The sequence below is a fragment of the Calidris pugnax genome, unplaced genomic scaffold (assembly GCF_001431845.1).
Source record: "Calidris pugnax isolate Ruff unplaced genomic scaffold, ASM143184v1 scaffold133, whole genome shotgun sequence".
NCBI classification, from domain to species: domain Eukaryota; kingdom Metazoa; phylum Chordata; class Aves; order Charadriiformes; family Scolopacidae; genus Calidris; species Calidris pugnax.
In genome coordinates, this window is record NW_015090977.1 from 5,397,539 (window position 1) to 5,419,406 (window position 21,868).

A 21,868-nucleotide genomic window follows, 5' to 3' on the forward strand; every position below is an offset into this window, starting at 1 on the left:
TGCTGTTTCACGAGTTAAGAAACTCTGTCTTTAGGGGTTTGGTTTTTCTTGATGAGTTAGGGCCCTAATTAGGGAATCTAAAAAAAGGAATCTTCCACAGTACTGCTCTTATGAAACACAGCGTGTCCTGTGCCTGTTCCGCTGGCGTGTGCAGCGCAAGATCTGGTTTCAGTCGGGCTCCGTTACAGACCTGGGGTGAGTTGGACCTGGATTCCGAGCAAGAAGTCACCTATAAATGACAGAGGCCTAATAGAAAGATCTATGAATGAGTCCGTGTCCCACCACTGACTTCAGTGTGAGTCCAGGTGGACTTTAGCCCCGCAGTTCCCTGCATCCGGCAACTGGGATTTGGGTTCACACTCTCGTTTTTGGAAGGTGGAGGGTACATCGTATGGCCATGGTACAAATCATACCCCAGAGAAGGAAGTGATTTTGGTGCAAATTTAATCATTTGTACTTAGCAGAAAGGAGGTGGAGGTCGTACTATCTTAGAAAACGAACTTTCCTTTGCTTTTACTTTTCATGCAGGTACGTTTCAGGGGGTTAGAATCATAGAATCGTAGAATCATCTACGTTGGAAGGGGCCTTCAAGATCACCTAGTCCAACCATCAACCTAACTGTGACCAAAAAACCATCACTGAACCATGTCCCCCAGCACCATGTCATCCCATCTTTTGAACACCTCCAGGGATGTATTTCACAGCTTATTGTCCTCAAGTTTATGTGCCTTGTGCCACTGCGGTGGGGACAGCGGTGGTGTGGACACACTCCTCTCCTGTGTGAGGCACAGCAAGGTCTGTCCTGAGCCACATACACAGTGCGGGTGGTAAAACAGCTTTAAACTTAGTATCTGGATAAAAAGAATGATGTTAATACAGAGTTGCAGTGATGCATGACCTGCAGTTGAGATCTTATACTGTTTGGTTTTTTGGATGCCTGCAGCTGGTCCTGACAGCAGCCAGAGCTCTATTGTGGTGGGAGTTGATTATTTATTTATTACTTTTTTAATACGTAACTGCCAAGCAGTAGAGAAGGGGAATACTGTGAATGTAAACGTTTGAAGTTAAAATTACATTTCCTGCTTGGTGACTCTGCTGTCCCTCTTCCCCTTTGGGTTGGAGGATTTAAGAAGGATGAGTCTGTTGTTCCCCCAGCTCAAAGCACTTGGAAGTTGCTGCTCTTTGGCTGTCCTCCCTTCCTTCCATCCTCAGCAGAAGCAGCTCTCACCTTTGGAGGAAAAACAGCTCGGTGGCCTTGCACAACAGCTCTCTGATGGCAGCAGTAACCCAGCTGCTGCTGTCTCTCTGCAAAAAAAAAAGCTGGAAAGGGATCCCAGTAAACAAGGACCTGTTGGAAAGGGTCCAGTGGAGGCCACGAAGATGCTCAGAGGGCGGGAGCACCTCTGCTAGGAGGACAGGCTGAGAGAGTTGGGGTTGTACAGCCTGGAGAAGAGAAGGCTCCGGGGAGATGTTATAGCGGCCTTTCTGTACCTAAAGGGGGCTTCCAGGAGAGGTGGGGAGGGATAGGACGAGGGGTAATGGTTTTAAACTGAAAGAGGGGAGATTTAGATGAGATATTAGGAAGAAATTCTTTAGTGTGAGGATGGTGAGGCACTGGAACAGGTTGCCCAGAGAAGCTGTGGCTGCCCCATCCCTGGAGGGGTTCAAGGCCAGGTTGGAGGAGGCTTGGAGCAACCTGGTCTGGTGGGAGGTGTCCCTGTGAGCTCCGCTGCCTGGGCTACAGGAGGTGAAATGCCAGCAAACCCTCTCTCTTTGGAAGACTTTAACAAGAGCTCAAAGGCATCTCTTCAGCCTTGGGAAGCGTTTTTGTTCCCTGGGCCTGGCTCCCCGTGTGTTACTTCTTCTCTGGTTTTGATCCAGCCACTTTCCTGACTCATTTGAAGGTTTTCTCCCAGTGTGTCATCTTTGCTGCAGGTTCCTTTCATTTTCTGGAGAGTACCCTTGTGCAGTTGGCCTTGTGCAATCCAGGTAGGGGTTGCTGGCCAGAAGAACTTATGGGTTGATGTTTAAGATGATAACAAAATGAAGATTTCAATAAAAAAGCAACATCAAAAATGTCTTCAGTTCTGTATCTGCAAATACCTTTTATCTAATACAGAGTTGAACAGATTAGGACTGTATTTCATAACATCATAACCCCTCCTAACCTGCAATCAGGAAAACATACCTGTTTGTGTCTGTTTTTACTCTAAGTCATCTGGCACTAAAAATAAATTTAATTCACTCCTCCTCAGTGGCATTGACCATCCAGTGTTTTACCACCGTAAGCTCTGGAACTGATTCCCCCTTTTTTGCAAATCTAAACGTTTGGTGCTGCTGAAGTGGCGAAGCCTCTGTGCTGTGTTCTCACTGCTTGCTCTTGGTGGGAAGCGTGTTGGGTGTGATAGGTAAACGCTTCTGATGGATCAGTATTTTATGTATCTAGTCTGTGCCATACAGAGGTTACAACTGGGGAGAAGTGATTCAGAGTTGGAACACGTCCATAAAATGCTTTTGCAGAACAGATAGAGAATTGTGTAGAGGAATGTTAGTTGCCCAGTGCGTTGCAGCACGGAGATGGATTTTGTTCTAGCTCATCTGTCTTTTGTTTCATATTCGAAGTCTGAGGTGTGCAATATGAAACTGTCTGGCACCTAAACCAAACCTATACTACTTGAGGTGCAAAGAAGTTGATATTGCCCATGAAGATCAATATTACAGGGTCAGTGGTTGTGGCATCTTTACAGCATCGTACAATGGTATTATATGATTATTTTTTTTTTCAACAGCAGCAGCATTTTAACAATCTTTAGGAGCTTTGTGGACTTCCCTGTTCTGTTGTACCACCAGATCAACTGCTAATGTGGTAATTACTGGAAAATAGTACGATGTATGTGCACCCCGGGGAATTTCTACCTGCTGGAAATGAGTTTGATCTTATGATTAGTTGTTCCTCCATAGATCATCGTCATCATCTTCTGGCAAACTTCTCTGACTGTAATCCGGTTCACTTTCTTTTAGTGAATGTGCAGAGCTGAAGACAGGAAGGATAATGGCACCTAATTTTTAGCTTACGGGCTTTTCTGTGCTTTGTTCCTCCATCATTGTTGGCTGAGCAGCTGCCGTTTTCTTTTCTTTGGCCTCAGCCTTTGAGAACTTGGTGCTTTGTTGCTCAGCCTTCACACACTGTTCCTGTGCCTCGTGACTTAAATCCCAGTATATTGGAAAGAAGCACCAATAGGAGTAATTCTGGCGCTGGATTTTTTCCATTTCTTCCTTCGTTGCATATAGAAAATTGTGGGGGTTTTTGGGAGACTGTTTTCTACAGAATTCCCTGCCACATGTCTCTGTAGTGCTGTGAAGATGTCTAATTACAATTGTGAAGATGTCTAATTACAATTTGGGGCTACAGTCTTAAGAAAACTTATCTTCCTTTGTTGCTTGAAGGACTCTGACTAGTTGTCCTGATGGATCATGGGGCAACAACTGGGCTAATGAGTAAAGGTATTTTAAAAAGAATAAGCCCCAAGACTCAAACTTGCAGAATGGGATGCCCTAACTGTTAGTGACGTACCGTATCTTGTTTTATTTTTAGTTGCTCTTCTACAACGGGTAGCAGAATTGGAAAAGGTCAATGCAGAATTTCTGCGCACAAAGCAGCAACTTGAGCAAGAATTTAATCAAAAGAGAGCAAAATTTAAAGAGTTATACTTGGCTAAAGAAGGTAAGTTCTCAATTCTCCGAATTATTCTAAAGCTTATTAAACTTCATCTTCAGATAATCCCTGTAGGAGGAATAACCTTTGTAGTGCCGCCTACAACTCTCCATTTGCCCATGCACACACTTTCCTGTTTTGTTTAGGGATAATTAGGATTTAAGGAAGTTTTCTACTGGGACAATTGACTGCACATCCAGCATGGTTGGTGGGATAAGGTATTGTTGTGTCTGATTTGCCAAAAATGGAAAAGTGACAGTAAACTTTTAAACAGATATAATAAGAACATAAGAGACAAGCAGAGAATAAAACTCAGTAGGTGGCTATTTAGCCTCCTAGAATGAATTTTTAGAATTAAATTTAAAGATTTGGTCGCACGGATCGCAGTCAGCAGAGCAACTTGATGTACGTGCAGAAACACCACCACTGAGTTTTAATACTGATTTTCTGAAGTTGTCGTGTGCTCATTCTCTCTGAACAGCAGCTGGTCTGGTAAGTGGAAGGACACAGTCTAGCTGGTGTGCTGCTTGCACTTTGTGGCTTGCTTTTTTTATGTAGTATTAATTTGTCTTAAATTTCCATCTGAGGCAGAATGTAAGCAGACAAACATTATAAAAGTTTTAAAACCAGCTAAGGGCATCTATTTCAATAACACTCTTTACAGGAAAATTTAGACCATATGAGCTCAAATATCTGATGAAGAATTAGAGAGCAGAGATAGCTGCTGTTCTGAGAGCCAAATTGATTTATTTCTAATCCTGATGATTTTCCTGTCCTTAACATATGAAAGCACAGCCAAAAAATAATGCATTATGACTGCAGCTGGTTGTATAAGCTTATGAGAGCAGAAATACAACAGGCATAACAAAGATCAGATCATACAGAAGGCCTATTTCTTTGTGTTTCTAGCAGCTGGATGAAAGGAAATTTAAGATACAAGACACTGCTGATGAGATCAGCAATAATTCTCCTCTCTTTTTCAGAACAGAACAGTCAAAAAATAGAAAATAAAAACAAATTGTGACGAGTGGAAAAAAAATAATCCAAATTTTACATGTACTGAAGTGGAAGGATACCAGAGGAGAATATACAAGGAATTACTTTTTTTTTTTTTTTTTCCCAAAAAACCTTTATTCCCCTCCCTTTTCTCCAAGATCCTTTCCTAAATGTACACTGGGACTGCAGCACCCAATCCTTGATACTGTCATTTGAGAACTAAGTAATATAACTGCTACAAGATCTTTTTTTACACAAGGATTAATGCCCTTTTGAGTACCTGATTAGCTCTGGGTTTCATATTCTCTATCGAGGCATAAAGTGTTGGGCACCAGGATTAATTAAGCATTTTGGTACTGAGGGCAAGAAGTGGAGATCACTTGCTGTTTGTTGTGCACTGGCCAGATGTTTCTGCTAAAAGTGATTGCCAGTGAAATAGACTATGTGGGCATAAAACGGTATTTTATGTTAGTGCTTTTGGAATGAGTTGTATAATACACATCTTCCAGAGTTCCTTCCTTCAAATTAACTGAAAACTCAGGAGGATAATGTAAAATTAGTTTAATTTCTGTTTATAGTTGTAACAATTAGAGAAGTACCAGACGTTCCATTGAATATATCCCTTTTTTTTAAGTAGAAGCGTAGTTTTAGCAAAGCAATGGTAAAGAACAAATTAGGTTGCATAGTTTTCTTATGTGGGCTCCAGGCAGTGGTCACGCAGTGTTTCTATTCAAGAAATATGAAGTGTTCTATCCAAATTCATGTCCAAGTTGGTGCCAAAAATGAGGGAAGAACTCTCTTCCTGTCCATTGTTCTTTTTTCAAGATTCATTACCAGAATGAGTGGAATAATAATGAACTAATTAAAAGCACAGTTCACTTTCATCAGGTATATTGATTAATAGGTTATATCTACAGTGCCTGCTTTGTGGCTGCATCCATGAGAAGGTAGGTACTTTTTTTAATAAAAGGCAAGGGCAAGTGAAGTCAAAAAAGACTTAAGATGCTGTCTAATGTTTGTTCAGTCGTTACGATCTGTGCTTCCTTCACCCCCTTGTTAGAGCACTCTTCTTTGCCATAGCAACTATGGATACTCTTAGCTTGATTAATAAATTCAATCTGAAATGTAAATAATACTACTTTTCAGAGGACCTGAAAAGACAAAATGCAGTGCTGCAAGCAGCCCAAGATGATCTCGGACAATTGCGGACCCAGCTGATGGAAGCTCATGCTGAAATGGAGAACATCAAAGCTATAGCTACGGTATCTGAGAATACGAAGCAGGAAGCTATCGATGAGGTGAAGAGGCAGTGGCAAGAAGAAGTAGCTTCCCTACAAGCTATTATGAAAGGTAACAACCAGGCAAGCAGCTGCTGCTGAGATCAGACACCTCTTTAGTATGTGTTTAGTGGGCCCGAGAAGGGATGGATGAAGTTCCTAAGTTTGTGAAAAGGAGCTTGGTGGTTCTGTTCTGTTAACATGAGGGTAGAATTTGGAAGGAATCGTGGCAGTGGGAACTCCCACATATATGCCGAGCGTTTTTGAGGGACTATGAATGTGATACTTCATCATTCCACGAAGAAAAGTGTAATGTATGTAATTTGACAAGTCTGAGAACAGCTTTGGGCTGACGGCATGACTCTCTTCTCCTTCTGTGTGAACATAGTCCTGCTGTCAGGCAGTTCAGTGTCCCTCCGGTGCTATCACGTGGACTTTTCCCCAAGCAAGTGACTGAACACGCTGCTCTCTATCAGTCCTGGGTCATTGTTTTTTTCTTGATAGTTCTGAGCTATTCTTGGTTATGTTTGCACATTGCACAGCTGTTGGTGTTTCTGAGACAAACTGCGTGCAAGGACCAAAATGCAGGATGTAAACTGGGGACAGACTGTTGCCATAACTGGCTGTTTTCTTAAAGGTTCACAAAAAGGATCACAATATTCTGAGCCTGCAGCCTGTTGGTTTTAGGCAGTTTTTCCATCACCTGATTGTGCTTTTCCCCCAGAGAACACAAATCTTCATGTATATTGAGTACACAAATTTCTGTTTATTTATGATCTAGGTAGATAATGAACCTAGATCAGGGCTCAGTTGTGCCAGCTGCTGTATGTGTGTAAACAAAGCTCCTTACCTGAAGGGATAATATTAACAATGGGGAAATGAAAGCCATGTGAGAAGTTCTAGTTCCTTTGAATCTTAGAGTAAATAAGTAGGGTTTTGGTAGTTTGTTTGGGTGATGTGCTTGGAAGTACAAAATGTGCTGCTAAATAGGATGCTAGACATGTATGTTGTTTTGAAATTAGGAGTTACACAGTTTTGGAGGCTTGTTTGTTTGTTTGTTTTCTATTGATGATGCAAATTGAGGTGCAGTTTCTTTGAATCTTTTGATTTTGGGGCAAGACTCAAAGGGAAAAAAGGGTAAGGGAGTGTTGACTGTTGTCCAGGTTTTGATCAATTATGATAAATCATTGACTGGTTGAAGATGGAGTTCCTAAATATCTGGTTTTTTTTAACTTACATTGAAAATAAGTTTTGAAAATACTGTTTTATAGAGACTGTTCGTGACTATGAGCTCCAGTATCATCACAGGTTAGAGCAAGAGCGAGCTCAATGGAATCAGTATCGCGAAAATGTGGAACGGGAAATAGCAGAGCTGAGACGGCGACTGTCTGAAGGTCAAGAGGAGGAAAACCTAGAAAATGAAATGAAAAAGGTATGTTGAAATCCAGCTCTTCAATTTCAGTTTCAAGATACACTTGTGGTGTTATGCATGAGTTCATTTCTGCGCCCTGCTGTAATTACTCAGAAATACACATAGCTCTGTTCTGCCAACTTTTGGCTCTTTGTTCATGGAAGTCATCATGACCTAATCCTGCATTTGAATCTGGAAAGGTGGTGTATCTGATCATGTGGATTCAGTGAGAGGATTGCACCTGAGAAGATGATAAAGCTTGGCCTTCAGCTTGTAAAAGCAGGAGGCCTTGTCAAGTCTATTGTCATAATACCAAATAAACTCAAATAAAGCCCCCTTTAGACTTTTCTGGATTGACTGTAGATTTAGAAAATTTACTTTGCACTTCTGCACCAATGTTCCTTTTCTCCTTTCTTTTGAGGGTTTTAATGAGCACTATATCTAAAAAGTCTTTTGTCTTTCTTTAAGCCATGTTTGTGCAACACAGTACTAGTGGCTTCCTAGGAAATACAGAACCTTGCTGTCGTAAAACAGGCTCTAGATGATGAAATAGTTGCTGTGGAGTTTGGAAAGATTTCTTTCTTGTTCAAAGATCTGTGTCTTGAGGTTCATAGAAGTAGATTGACGTGCCTTGTGTTGAGTTTGGATTTTGTTGTTGTTGAGTTTGAAGTTTTGGTGTATTTCTTTCAGGCAGGAAGGAAATTGAACCTGCCACAATAGATCAATGTTTTGGAATCTTTGTTTATCATATTACAAAAACTTGCCTTTAAATGAATTTGTCTTCTCAGCAGGCTCCCAGTAGTCTTCAAGGTATTCTAAGACTATTTTAATGAAATAAATGATCCTCTATTCAATAAAGGAGTAGACTAACATCTGATTATCAGCCACATCACTGAGTGTCCTTGTTTCTGCTTGCTGTCAGAAGAAATGCAGTATTGAGTATCACAAACATTCCACATAATGAGTATTTTACCTATTTTTACGATGTGGTAGCAAGCAATCTATTATGTTGCAAAATGCAGTTCTTTTTGTGTGATTTATAAAGAGATTCTTGAATATTGCTAGTTGTAATTGTGTAATTGCTGTTTGATACTCAGTGAGACTGCTCCTTATATAGTCCTGATTTATAAAGGTGGAAGTCAGAATAAAGCCTATTTGCCCATGTTCTGACTACGGAATTACTGCCACTGGAATTCATAAGACATCAGCTGTTTTTAAGAGAAGGTTTTAGCCTTTTTTGGGAAAAAAACTTAGGTTGAAGATAGAAGGAAGGTTTGAAATGGGATCAGTGTGGTGAGTTTTGTAGAAACAACCCAGAAGATGCAGAGTTCATAGTGTAAATGTCTGGTGGTGCATTACCAACAAACTGCTAGTAAGAATTTTCAGAAGACAATCTCTCTTGCCTGAGAGAGTCTTTCCAATATCTTAAATATCAGCACTTTTTTTTTTAATCTGAATGTACTGATTGTGTAACACTTGGAGTTGTGAGTCGCTCAGATGACAATGCAGCTCACCTAGACTTTGTGACTTCACTACATGCAAGTTAGCACTGAAGTTTGGTATAGCAGATAAATAACATCTTCAACTATACTCCTTTAAAAAGGAAATAAATATCCCTCGTGATACTAAAGGAAAAGGTGATCGATATATTAATCTGTGATTAATGTGAGCTCAGAAGGCTCTATAGGCCTGTAAAGCAGAGGATAGTGCACTTTATATAATATAAGATGTGTGAGGGGCTAAATCTGGGCTTCAGAGTGCAGCTTGAAATAATTGTTTAAACTGGTTTGCATGGGCTTTTTAATCTCCGTCCTGTGAGGTTTCACCTCAAGGAGACTAAGAATTAGATCAAAATTAGGAAAAGGACATTCATTTCACCTAAAACGAAATGAGAAAATCCCAAGTCCACAAAAAGTTGTTTGGCAAAATAATGAATATTCATACATCACCAGTCAATATGAAGGGAGAAATTTTCTTGATCACTTAGGATGTGCTCTTTGAAGACTTTTGATCAATTCCTCATGCAAAATGGCATTTCCAGCCAATAATGTTGTATTCATCCTCCATCTTTATATGCTCCATTATAAAGAGGGATTTATTTTATTTTTAAGCATAAACTTCAAAAGAGTTTTTAAAAAATAGCTTCATTTCCTAGCCAGTTTTAAGAAGTCTGCAAAAATCTCAAAGGAGTTAATAAATAAAAGTACTTTTCTCTCTGTGTGCTTTCTGAGTGATAAGTAGGTGCTGTACCAGCATATAATATGTCACATTTCTTAAAACTAGCAGAAAACCATACCATTGTCTGGCATTCTCAGTGAGAGGTGAGAAGAATGGACAGAGCAGAGACGAGATTCCAAGCTGTATGTTTCAGTCCAGGATACTGACTTTTTTGGCTAGATAATATCTCAGTTGTGTTTAGTTTGGCTATAAAATCTATTTTAAATAACAAAGAAAATCCATGAAATTTAATACCACATCGACATAAGTGCTGATGATCGTGCTTGTTGTCCACATACTTTTTCCTGTGAAAGAGATGAAGGGTAGATAACAAATGTTGCTCCAAATTCTATAAATATCTCTTTCAATTTAAAGTTTATTTATTTGGTTGTGCACACAGGTTTGGTATTTGTGCATGTTATTTATCGAGGTTTGAGAATGCTTCGAGCAGATGGGTCATGACTTCATAAGCCTACTGTTTTGGGCTGTGTTTACTAGATTGTGACTGTTTTGCCCGCGGCATCCAACTCTCACCTGCCAACCTGGCATTTGGCTTTCTTCAGCATCCTTATGTTGGGAAGAGCATGTCTGGTGGGACGCTTGCATTTGTCTGGAAGCAGCTGTTTTGCTTTGCTGTGTAAATATGTTTCCAGTTGCAAATTACCAAATCCCTAAGGAAACTTGTGTGTTCTATGTTTTTTATCATAAAGTGATGATTTCTGTGCTGAAAACTTTGTGTATTCTGTAAATTGTTCTTGGCTCAAAGGTCAATACTGTGTTGTGATGAGAAGTTGACTCACCTAGTCATCTTTCAGAAAAAAGTATTGGTGATTTATAAAAATCTGTCTTCCTGTACTTCGTAATACTAGACAGATTTTTGGGTTTTTTTGTTATCATGGGTGCTAAAAGCAGTCTCTCCATAGCAGCGTGTGCTTCCATGCAAGTTCTCTGCTCGGTAAGGACTGGGCTCCCTCTGGACAGGGACTTGGTGGCGATGACTCTTGCAGACTGGCAAAATTTGGCCAGTCCTTTTTATTCAGACCTCATTTTCCATTCCAATATTGATCAGGTTTTCTGCTGGAGCTGTGATGAATATAAAGACTCTTCTTGGCACAGTTATGTCAAACTCTGAGTAGCAGAAGGCTGCAGAGCAGGTTCTTTGCATATAGAGAGAAAGGACAAACCTCCTTTTACGAAGAGGGGAAGTTGGAAGGGGAGGGTAATCTGATTTCTGTGACAGAATTGGTCATAAAATCTGATAAACAGTAAGCTGCTTTTGTTGGTAATGATAAAGAACAATGGAATAGATGTAGATGAACTTTAAATGGTTTACTCCTACTTTAAAGAGAGATTCTCAAATTGTGTCTGTGTGTTTTCCGCTTGTCTTGTTTTTTAAGGAACAAATTCAGATACAGGAGGTGCCTGAGACTTCTCCAGCCAGGCTTTTGTTCTCCTGAAAATGTTGGTTGGAGGAACAGTAAAGGACATCCCAAGTTGCTGTGGTTGGCTCTTAGGCCAGCAATGAAATGTTTTGTGTGTTGACTTAAATTCATTTTCAGCACCTTCTCTCTGGAGCCATCTTCACCCCGAGAAGATCCATCCCTTCAGTGTGTCCTTGAAGCTCTGTGCTGGGGAAAAGCAGGCTTTCCTGGGGCAGGGAGGGCTTGGCTCCTTTGGTTTTGATGAGGTGATAAATAAATACAAGCTGATAATGTGTCAAACTGTGGCCTTTGACAGTAAAGGTAGTTTGGCAAAAAGTTTGAAGGAACTAAACATTTTCATGCTCACACCTCTGGAAGAGTCTGAATAACGCCTTTTAATGCAGGAAATGTGGTGCTGTGGCACATCTCACCACGTGTGACAGTATCTTCATGCAGCATTTCTCAACAGCACAGATAATTCTCCTTTTATTAGAAGTTTGAGTGGGAACTTTAACCCCAATTTGGGGTTCAAAAGAAGACCCAGTGACCCACACTTATTTTGTTAGCAGATACGGGCTGTTCTGAGGGTTTAGCTCATATCACACTGACCTTTAATGTGCATCCTTCCCACCCTTCACCCCCCAGCTTCCCCCCCTTTTTTTTTTTAATGAAACATTTGCAATATGTTGCAATCATGGTGTCAAACTTCAGCTCTATTTACCAAGCAGTAAAAGCTAGAGTAATTTTTCTGTCATGTGGAATTTGATACCATTTTCTCTTCCCAGTTGGTGGCTGTTGGAACAGTCTGGATTTTGCTTTCGGGGAGCTTTCTGAGTGTTTCTCTGAACTTGTTGGATTCAACATGGACACGTTTGTTGCTTTATATTCAGTGTTGAACTGTGTGAAATCAGATCAGTGATGAAATGTTCTGCAGTTATCATGAATAATTAGGAAAAAGCTTATTCAACAGCCCGTTGGGCTATCTTTAGCCCATACGAGCTGGCTCTAGGTAGCATGAAATGAATAGAACTGATACAATAAATGAAATATAAAGCAATCTTTGAAGTTGAACTCCTGCTCCCATCTGTTTGAAAAATGTGGCTGGTGAGTTGCTGGCTGCAAGCGAGGGGATATGTCTGTGTGTGACACCGTCACGTGGCCCTGGGATTGAATTCACTGCCCCATGTGACGTCCCTCGCTTTCCTTACGGATTTTATTTGTACTCTTTGGAGACACAAACTAGCAGTGACAGAACGTAGCAGAAGGGAATGAAATGTGAAGAAATGTGTTTTCTTTAAAGCTTTTTAGAGCCCAAGGGCCTGGTAGCATTTGGATGATTAGCAGGTGTTGCAATATTATTTTGTCTATTAATTTTAAGTTTAGAAAACATCAGTGGTTTAAAATATTGTCTGTTTTTCTTCCTGAAAGTCTTGCTTAGTTGTCAATAAGCTGACCAGAAACTGAAAGTCAAATGAGTATTCTCTAAGACCTACCTTCTAGTCTAGATTTAAAATAAGACACGAATTTTGTCTTTTAGCATAGAATCATAGAATGGTTAGAGTTGGAAAGGGCCTTAAAGATCATCCCCTGGGCAGGGACACCTCCCACCAGACCAGGTTGCTCCAAGCCCCATCCAACCTGGCCTTGAACCCCTCCAGGGATGGGGCAGCCACAGCTTCTCTGAGCAACCTGTTCCAGGGTCTCACCACTCTCACATGAAAGAATTTCTTTCTAGTCTCTAATCTAAATCTCCCCTCTTTCAATTTAAAGCCATTACCCCTTGTTCTATCGCTCCACTCCCTGGTAGAGAGTCCCTCCCCATCACTCCTGTAGGCCCTCTCCAGGTACTGGAAGGCTGCTGTAAGGCCTGTCGTTGCTGATCAGGTTAGGAAAAGTGTCATCTTTAGGACACAGTTCTCTGCCTTCCCTCTCTGCTGAATTCCTCCAGTAGAAGATAGAGAACAACTGAGCTTTCTGAGCCTTCATACATAAACCCAACCCAAGTTAAGTTGCTTAAATCATTCATGGCCTGAAGAGTTTTACTACAGTGAGTGTTTGCCTGTTCTGCTTGCTGTTGTGGAGTCTATGGGAACTGATACTTTGTCTTGCAAAATTTTTAGGGCATCCATGAAGGAAAACGGAGCGTTTTAAGAAATAGAGAGGTCGGGGCCGCCCTTTGGCATGTGCAATTCTGAATTTGAACACTGAATGCTATTTCTCATTTTAATTCTCGCTATTTTTACCCTGCTCTTTCTCTGTTCCCCTGTCTCCCCCCCATCATATCAGTCTTCTCATTCTGTTGTCCTGTTTTGATCTCTTCAGAACTACTTCTTGAAAAGCTCATGGGGTTTTTGATAAATTGGCTATATATGGTTTTGAAACATTTAGTACAGTAACACCAAAACCTCATGCTGTATCAGTAGTAATTTAAAGTTGAAGAATGGTCTTCCAAAACAGAACAAAGCTATGCTATGCATTGCTGTGCAGATCCTTTATATTTTGACTTCAAAAGTAGGCATTGAATGGTCTATATGTATATATATACACATATAGATATTTTTTTTTTTAATATATGCTATGTGGCAGCCAGTTTGCAGGACATCTTAGGCCTTTAATAACAGAAAAGTGTATGTATTTTGAAATGCTTGATCTGTAATTTTTTCTCCCAAGTATCAAGAGGGAGAGATGTACTAACATTCGCTTTAAAAGCATATATTCATGGCCTAATTCACACATGGATTTAAAATTTAGCTGCCTTCTGTGAATGGAATAATATCAGCCTGTTGCCATAGAGATGACTGCTGAACTAAATAAATGGCAATAAGACAAGTATTGGAAGTGGAAGTTTAGTCAGCTATTTTTGTTGGCATAGAAATTTTCTCCAAATGTCTCTGATAATGGAAACTGTTGTGGTGAAAACTATGACAATGTGTTATTCATAATTTATCGCATTATCTGCAGGCCCAGGAAGATGCTGAGAAGCTGCGTTCGGTTGTGATGCCTATGGAGAAGGAGATTGCAGCACTAAAGGAAAAATTGACAGGAGCTGAAGAAAAAATAAAAGAGTTAGAGGCATCAAAGGTGAGGTGGAGTAGTAACTGTATCCTAATTTCTATTTTGCATCGTGCTAGTCTGGTGTAGATAAGTAAAGTGAGACTTTGTATGAGAGAAAAAGGTGTATTTTGACACCCTTCATGCGCAATATAGCTTTTCTCTTATAGCTCAAATAATTTATTTGGCCTATATATGTTTTCCCCTCTCTGTTTAAAGGGTTGGGTTGTACGTGTGTCATCTGTGCTTAGCTTAAATTGCATGGCTGTAGCTCTATTAGAAATGAAAATAAAAGCCTGTAGAAAAACAGCTGCTTTGCACTATTCCAGCACTCTGGCCTTTAGATTAATGTCATGTTTGCAGCTACACAAAGATTTGCATTTGGCAGAAATCTTGTAATCTACTTCCATCCAGTATCTGCTGTATTTCATTTTCTAATCCTGGGCATAAAACCGAAGCAGTATCACCAGAATTTTTCTATCTTAAACTTGAAGTAAAGCTCAGATTCATAGAAAGGGATACTGGCCACTGCTGCCCAGAAATCAATGTCAGTGATGTACCCAGCATTCCTGGATTCGTCAGATATGTCAGAACCCCTAGGGATCTCTCTCACCAGCTGTGAAGGGTAAATAATATCTACGTCACTGTAAGGTAGCTGCATTTAATGTACTGTTTTATAAAGAAATGAAGATGTCTTCTGTAACAAATACTTTATCTTGAAAGTGAAATAGGCTGAAATTGCAAAATAGCTTACCATTTGGATGGGGTTTAAGACATAAAGTAAATATCTTGTCTTCTGGATCACTTGCATTTTCATTTAAATATTCATCACTTGGGACTTGGGTCTTTTTAGTTTGGAGAAGAGAAGACTGAGGGGGGATCTGATCAATGCTTAGAAATACTTAAAGGGTGGGTGTCAAGAAGATGGGGCTGGTCTTTTTTCAGTGGTGCCCAGTGACAGGACAAGAGGAAATGAGCACAAACTTGAACATAAGAAGTTCCATCTAAACATGAGGAGGAACTTCTTCACTTTGAGGTTGGCAGAGCCCTGGAAGAGACTGCTCAGAGTGGTGGTGGAGTCTCCTTCTCTGGAGACTTTCAAAACCCACCTGGATACGTTCCTGCGCAACCTGCTGTGGGTGGACCTGCTTTGGCAGGGGGGTTGGACTAGGTGGTCTCCAGAGGTCCCTTCCAACCCCATAGCATTCTGTGATTCTGTGGTGTACTTCCTCTTTTTTGTTTTTTTCCTTCTTGCCCAGTCTGTCAGAGATTTGGAAGAACAGTGTAATTCATCTAACAATCTTGAGAGTCCGTACTTGAGTGTTTTCCTTCTTCACAGATTCTTTGTGAATTGCTTTAATGATCAAATTTTTGAGATTGAACTGTTCCTAGGACTAATAGTTCTCTGGGTAGTTCTGCTTTTTTTCTTGATGCAAATAATACTTCCTTTTCATTGCCAGGCTGAATTTGGGGAAGATGAGGAAATGTGAACCTTCTCTTGCTTGCTTGCTCTCAAAATGCCTTGGGTTTGCTTTTTTTTTCCTTTTTTTTTTTTTCTTCTTCTTTTCATAAGACTAGTCTATAATTTTTCTTAGAACTTTTCTGCTAAATTTGTCCCCCTCTTTCCTTACAGGCAAGGACTGAGTAAAATTGAGTTTCAGGATGAGGAATTATGTTGTTTTCCCTGTCAGTCCTCTAAAATCTGAGCATGTTGTTTTATGGGATGAGTAAAACACAAGAACACATCTCTTCAAAAAAAGAGAAGGATCAGTTTATCCATGTTTCTAATTTATTGAGGAGTTTCTTTTAAAGAAGTCTTGCTCTAGGTGGTGATTCTTACCAAAGAAAGTAATGTAGGCCCTTAATTCTTACCTGTGGTTGCTTCCAATTCATTCTTCCTTCTGCCTGAAGTTGCTGATAGTCCTACCTCGTGTCACATTTTTAGCCTAATGGGAAGGAACTACTATTTTGTATCTAGCAAGGAGATGTTTAAACACAAATTTGGGAAGTTGTTAAAGTACTTTAATCTACAGCACTATAAATAAGCAAGGTATTCTTGACATAATTTATATTACTAGACTGGTATGAGGACTGATGTGCAGAATGAGCGATGCTGTTGGTCGTGTTGAAATCCCTTGAATCTGCTTGAGTCACGTAATTTTGTTTTTCAACATTAAGTATTTAGCTGAATTAATGAAACAATGCATTTCTTTCATTTAGGTGGGGGTTTTGGTTTTTTCCCCACTCTTCCATTCTTCCCAAGGGTTATTTTTTGTGAGTCAGATTTCTCCATTTCAATGGTTAAAAGACTTGTAGACAGAGGAGGTGGTACCTGAGGGCAGGAGAAGCTGTCCCCACCATCAGAGGGAAGTTAAAGCCGAAAGACTGTCTCGAGCTCTGAGTCAGTGCCTGTGGCTCATGCAGTGTCTTGAGGAAGATGAAGAACGGTTCTGTGGAGCCAGTCAGGAATTGCCTGAAAGCTTTTATTTCCTTTAAAATAAAAACTCTTCTGATCCCTAACTCAGTAAATCATAGAACTGAATAGGGCCATAAAGAAACCTTTCAGCCTGTTCCCTGCTCCAGGATGAGATCCATTTGTACATGGGTCATGGGCATCATGTTTGACGGATGTTTGTTTAACCCTATCTTAAAAGGTTGTCACCAGAGATTTTGCAATCTCTGCAGGATGTTTGTTCCAGTTCTTTGTTAGCTTTGCTATTTAAAAAATTAAAAAAGAAGAAAAAATTCCTAATATACTTCTTCAGTCTGTCTTACTGTAACTGCTTTACATCCCATCCTCCATGGACAGATTTTCCGTTCTTTTTACAGCAGCCCCGTGTATGTATGTTTTTCTTCTTGTCTGTCTCCCAAGTTTTCTCTCCTAGGCTGACCATCCCTGCTTGAGTTCAAGCTTGCCTCATAGTTGTGTTTTCTGACTACTGTTATTATGCTATTTTGAACTGTCTCCTCATCCTCTTTGGAGCAGGGAACCAAAACCAAATACAGAACGTAGTTGTTGGCTTATCGATGCTAATTAAAGGATTGCTTCGTTGTTTGATATTCCTAGTCTCTTTGCCATCTCTGTGCCACTGCTGTTGTGTTCTAACTGTGGGAACTCTATAAATATATTGGTATGTCTGACTTAGCAGAATTTTAGTGAGTAATATATTCAGAAATAAATACAAATTGCATAATTTTTTGGAGTATTTGTGATTTCTAGAAATAAAACTTGTCTTCAGCACCTGCATGTTACCCAAACAGGTGACACTGTAACTTCTAAGAAAGAGGAAATGCCTGAGAGTGTTCCTCCACTGAGACGGTGGATTTCCTGTTTTTTTTATTCAGGTTAAGGAACTGAACCACTATTTGGAAGCTGAGAAGTCGTGTCGGACAGACTTGGAGATGTACGTGGCTGTTCTCAACACGCAAAAATCGGTCCTGCAAGAAGATGCAGAGAAGTTGCGGAAAGAACTGCATGAAGGTACCTATTTAATAATAATACTACTAAGGATGCAAAGACCAACACAGCTGTTACTCCTTTTCTGATTTATTTGAATTGGATATAAAGAAATTGGGGCAGGGGGAAGCAGTACTTTTAAATGTGAAAGCCCTCGAAATGGTGACAAAAGAGTTGAATGTGGAGTTCTTTTATGATGGAGAAGAACAACAGAGCCATTCATTCTCTTGAGGGATGCTGTTGAAATTCTGCTAAGTTCTTATAGTATTGCACACTTTCTTCTTACTAAAGTGATTTTACTGCTGTTTTTTATTTGTGTGCAATTAGGAGTATTATTTCTGTAATGTATCGATATGTCGATTCGGGATGCCTGGTAGTGGAAAGGATGTGTAAATGTCCAGGCACGTCAGCGCAGCATCACTGCTGAGGAATGGAAATCAGAACCTCCTGTCGAAATAAACAGGGGCGTAGAAGACAGTCTTTCGAAACCAGCAATTAAAAAAAATAAACAATTAGAACTCATGAATGAAGTTAAGGCGTTAGTCTTCTAATTGGGAAATCTTACACTGTCAGTAATACGTCCCTAATCACAAACACAGTTTGGGAACTAAGAAAAAGTCTTATTTCATGCTAAATAGTTGTTGAACAAAGCCTGACTGTTCTTGATTAGAACAATAATTACTTTTATTCATGAAAATGCTTCTCTTTGGAAAAGAGGTTAAAAAAATGCTGGTTCAGAATGACTCTTTCTATTTTTGAATAGTCTGCCATCTCTTAGAGCAAGAGCGACAGCAGCACAACCAGTTGAAACACACATGGCAAAAAGCCAACGACCAGTTCCTGGAGTCTCAGCGTCTGCTGATGAGGGACATGCAACGTATGGAAATTGTTCTGACCTCAGAGCAGCTCCGACAAGTTGAAGAACTGAAAAAAAAGGATCAGGTTACTTGCTGCTTTCCTCTTTTTTATTTTTTATCTCTTTATTTTTTTCTTCCCCTTTTTAAAAATATTGTAGATTTAATGTGGTATAACAGGCGTGAAAATCGCATGTTGGAAACAAGTTAAAGTGTGTTACTATTTCAAAAGATGATAACTGACAGTTTTAATAGAAATTCTCCACTTAAGTGTTGGCTGTCATTCATAACAGAACCTCTCCATTTTTGTGAATGTTTTAGTGTTAGTGTATATAGAAAATGTAAAAATAATGTTGCCAGTATTTTAAGTGAAAAGGTAATAATATCCAGAAGATAATCTTTGAGGAAGAAGCAATCATCTATGACACAAAACATCTGGGTTAAGGATGTTAAAATAGCAAGTTTCACTTCTTTCTAGGTTTTTCCAATACAGTGCCTAGCTCAGGCATAATTTAAGAACTTCATTTTAAATTAGCTCATGCAAGTGATTCTGTACATGATTTACGACTTAGTATTCTAGTATGTCTTTCTTTTGATTCTGTTTTCATAAGTTATATTCCTTTAGAATGGTCAAGGCACTTCTTATTTTCGCATTTTCTTTTAATGTGTGTGTAATGGCTGTTGATGGGGCCCATAGTGATGCAAGTTTGCTGCCAGGTTCTATATAACAGGCAGTGGTTTTTAACGAAAAGAATCCTTATGTGATAAATACTGGCTTTTTAACCAAAATAATATTTTCCAGTCCCGTCTTTGTTTATCACACAAATTTGTCATGACCACTATGGCAAAATTGAATCCTGCTTATATGCATTCTCTATTGACCACTGATTTCTAGGAAGAAGATGATCAGCAAAGGCTTAGCAAGAGAAAGGAGCAGAAGCAAAAAGATTCAGATGATGAAACGAAAGCTTCATGTTCTCTAGCTCATGAGGAAACCCTTGCCCAGCTCTCTAGTGAAGAGGTAAAGCAATTGGGAAGTTCAAAGCAGCTTTGAGCTCTCACACATTCCTCAGGGTGTTGATTATAAATACAAATGCAAACTTAGCGCCTTTTATTCTCTGTAGCTTATAATTCTTGTTAAGCAATGAGGAATCTTTGGAGTTGCACTTGAATATGTAAATTCTAATGAAGATTGGAAGACAATATTTCATGTTCCTTTGAGAGGTGCTGTTAAAAACTGTAATTTACTTTTTACATTCTGGATGCTAACTGCTGTTAAATACTCTTGGGTCCTACAACCATGTTCTAACACACCTAAATGTTGATAATTAGACCAATTATATCTGAAAATGCAGCAAGTGTACTGTAGCTACATTGCTAATGTACTTGTTGAATTCTGTACTAAACTTCCACTGGTTAGACCAGGCTGAGATCACCAATGGTGAAGTTACCCGGTTACTCAGCACGTACAGAATAGCACAGTGTGTGTCTCTGTATGTATTAAGCTACATCCAACTGGGCAAGTAGAGGGTTTTGTTCAGCAACCAAAAATAAGTTTGCCAAGCCAGTACCTGGGGCTCAGCACCAAGTTCTTGCAGAAGCTGCTTGAAGCTTCTAGTGGGCTCGTGCAAATTGCATGAACTTTAACCAAGCCAATGGCAGGGTCCTGCACCTGGGATGTGGCAATCCCAGACACAAATACAGGTTGGGGGGAGAATGGCTAGAAAGCAGCCCTGAGGAGAAGGACTTGGGGGTGTTGGTGGATGAGAAGCTCAACATGAGCCAGCAACGTGCATTGGCAGCCCAGAAAGCCAACCTCATGTGGGCTGCATCAAGAGAAACGTGGCCAGCAGGTCACAGGAGGTGATTCTGCCCCTTTACTCTGCCCTTGTGAGACCCCACCTGGAGCTCCGTGTCCAGCTTTGGAGTCCTCAGCACAGGAAGGACATGGACCTGTTGGAATGGGTCCAGCAGAGGGCCACGAGGATGCTCAGAGGGATGGAGCCCCTCTCCTATGAGAGAGCTGGGGTTGTTCAGCCTGGAGAAGAGAAGGCTCTGGGGAGACCTTATAACGGCCCTTCAATATCTGAAGGGAGCTACAGGAGAGCTGGGGAGGGACTCTTTGTCAGGGAGTGCAGTGACAGGACAAGGGGTAATGGTTTTAAATTGGAAGAGGGGAGATTTAGATTAGATACTAGAAAGAAATTCTTTGCTGTGAGGGTGGTGAGACACTGGAACAGGTTGCCCAGAGAAGCTGTGGCTGCCCCATCCCTGGAGGGGTTCAAGGCCAGGCTGGATGGGGCTTGGAGCAACCTGGTCTGGTGGGAGGTGTCCCTGCCCAGGGCAGGGGGGTTGGAACTAGATGATCTTTAAGGTCCCTTCCAACCCAAACCATTCTGTGATTTTCTGCTGAGCCGTTTGCAATACAAACAAATGATTTATTAACTGTATCACCAAACAGTTGGTGTCTGAAGATACAGTTTATGTAACGCCATGTTCTCATGACTTTTTGTTATGAACTTCTAACTCATAAATCACTGATTTGATAAAATGTTGATAAACATGTCAACTTTACATACTGAAGTAAATATAAATATGCTTAAAGCATTTACAACAGTCATAAAGCAAGTAATGCATAATATATTGTTAGAAGTTAGAAACACCTATATGGAAGTACCAGCTGCCTGCAAGTCTCTGCTGGACCTATTTCAGAAATGGTTATTTTTCTCAAGAGGCTTGTTTTCAGTGATAATTTCCTTACATGTCTAATAGCAAAGCAGAAGTGCATAATATATTGGAAAGTATTTTGAAAAGCAGTCATATGCTTTTTAAATAAAGCATTACTTCTCTCTTTTTTGCTGCTACAAATAAATAAAAATAGATCAAGAGACTTAATGTGCCTTATACCCGTCACAGGACAGTCAGTGTGGCTGTTGGTATCGGCATTCCCCCAGGATGCCTTTCTGTTTAAGCCCAGCTGTTTCCTTTTTCACTTTACTCTGTGTACAAATAATATTTTAGAGAAAATATTTGGTTTTCTTACAGTTTTTCTACACTCAGGCAGAACAAAGAAGAAGAATATTCGTTTATCAGTATGGAGTTAGATTTCAAGTCTATAATTCACCATTTATTTCTTTGCTAATGTGAAGTTTTTGTTTTATGAAAGACCTGAATTTACTTGTGGAAGTGGAGTATTTACCTTCTGTTTTGTAGATTATAGTTTTAGAAATGTATTGCAAGTATATATCTTTAGTGGAAGAAGCACCTTATTTCAAATATTGGAAGATGTCAGATGACTGTGTCCTTGCTTGTCTGGCAGGAAGACAGATTCATATTAAGGTGCTCTGTTAACAGAAGACCTTTTTTGCTTGCTTGTTTTGTTTTTTAATTCTAGCTGGTACATTTCAGTTCTCTACCCTTTTCTGTGTTAAGCTTAGTGATTAGATGTTCTTGCCAAAGCCCATTTAAA

General features: G+C 40.0%; 1 protein-coding gene across 1 annotated transcript in view; it reads left to right on the forward strand.

The window, feature by feature from the left end:
• Positions 1-3,482: 3,482 nt before the first annotated feature.
• Positions 3,483-21,868, forward strand: part of RABEP1 (rabaptin, RAB GTPase binding effector protein 1) — a 30,248-nt gene continuing 11,862 nt past the window's right edge. The window contains exons 1-8 of the mRNA XM_014953280.1: positions 3,483-3,504; positions 3,596-3,724; positions 5,858-6,061; positions 7,260-7,420; positions 13,999-14,118; positions 17,434-17,569; positions 18,309-18,487; positions 19,295-19,420. Of these exons, the coding sequence (XP_014808766.1) occupies positions 3,495-3,504; positions 3,596-3,724; positions 5,858-6,061; positions 7,260-7,420; positions 13,999-14,118; positions 17,434-17,569; positions 18,309-18,487; positions 19,295-19,420 (1,065 nt within the window). The 5' untranslated portion in view covers positions 3,483-3,494. The remainder of the gene's footprint in view (positions 3,505-3,595; positions 3,725-5,857; positions 6,062-7,259; positions 7,421-13,998; positions 14,119-17,433; positions 17,570-18,308; positions 18,488-19,294; positions 19,421-21,868) is intronic.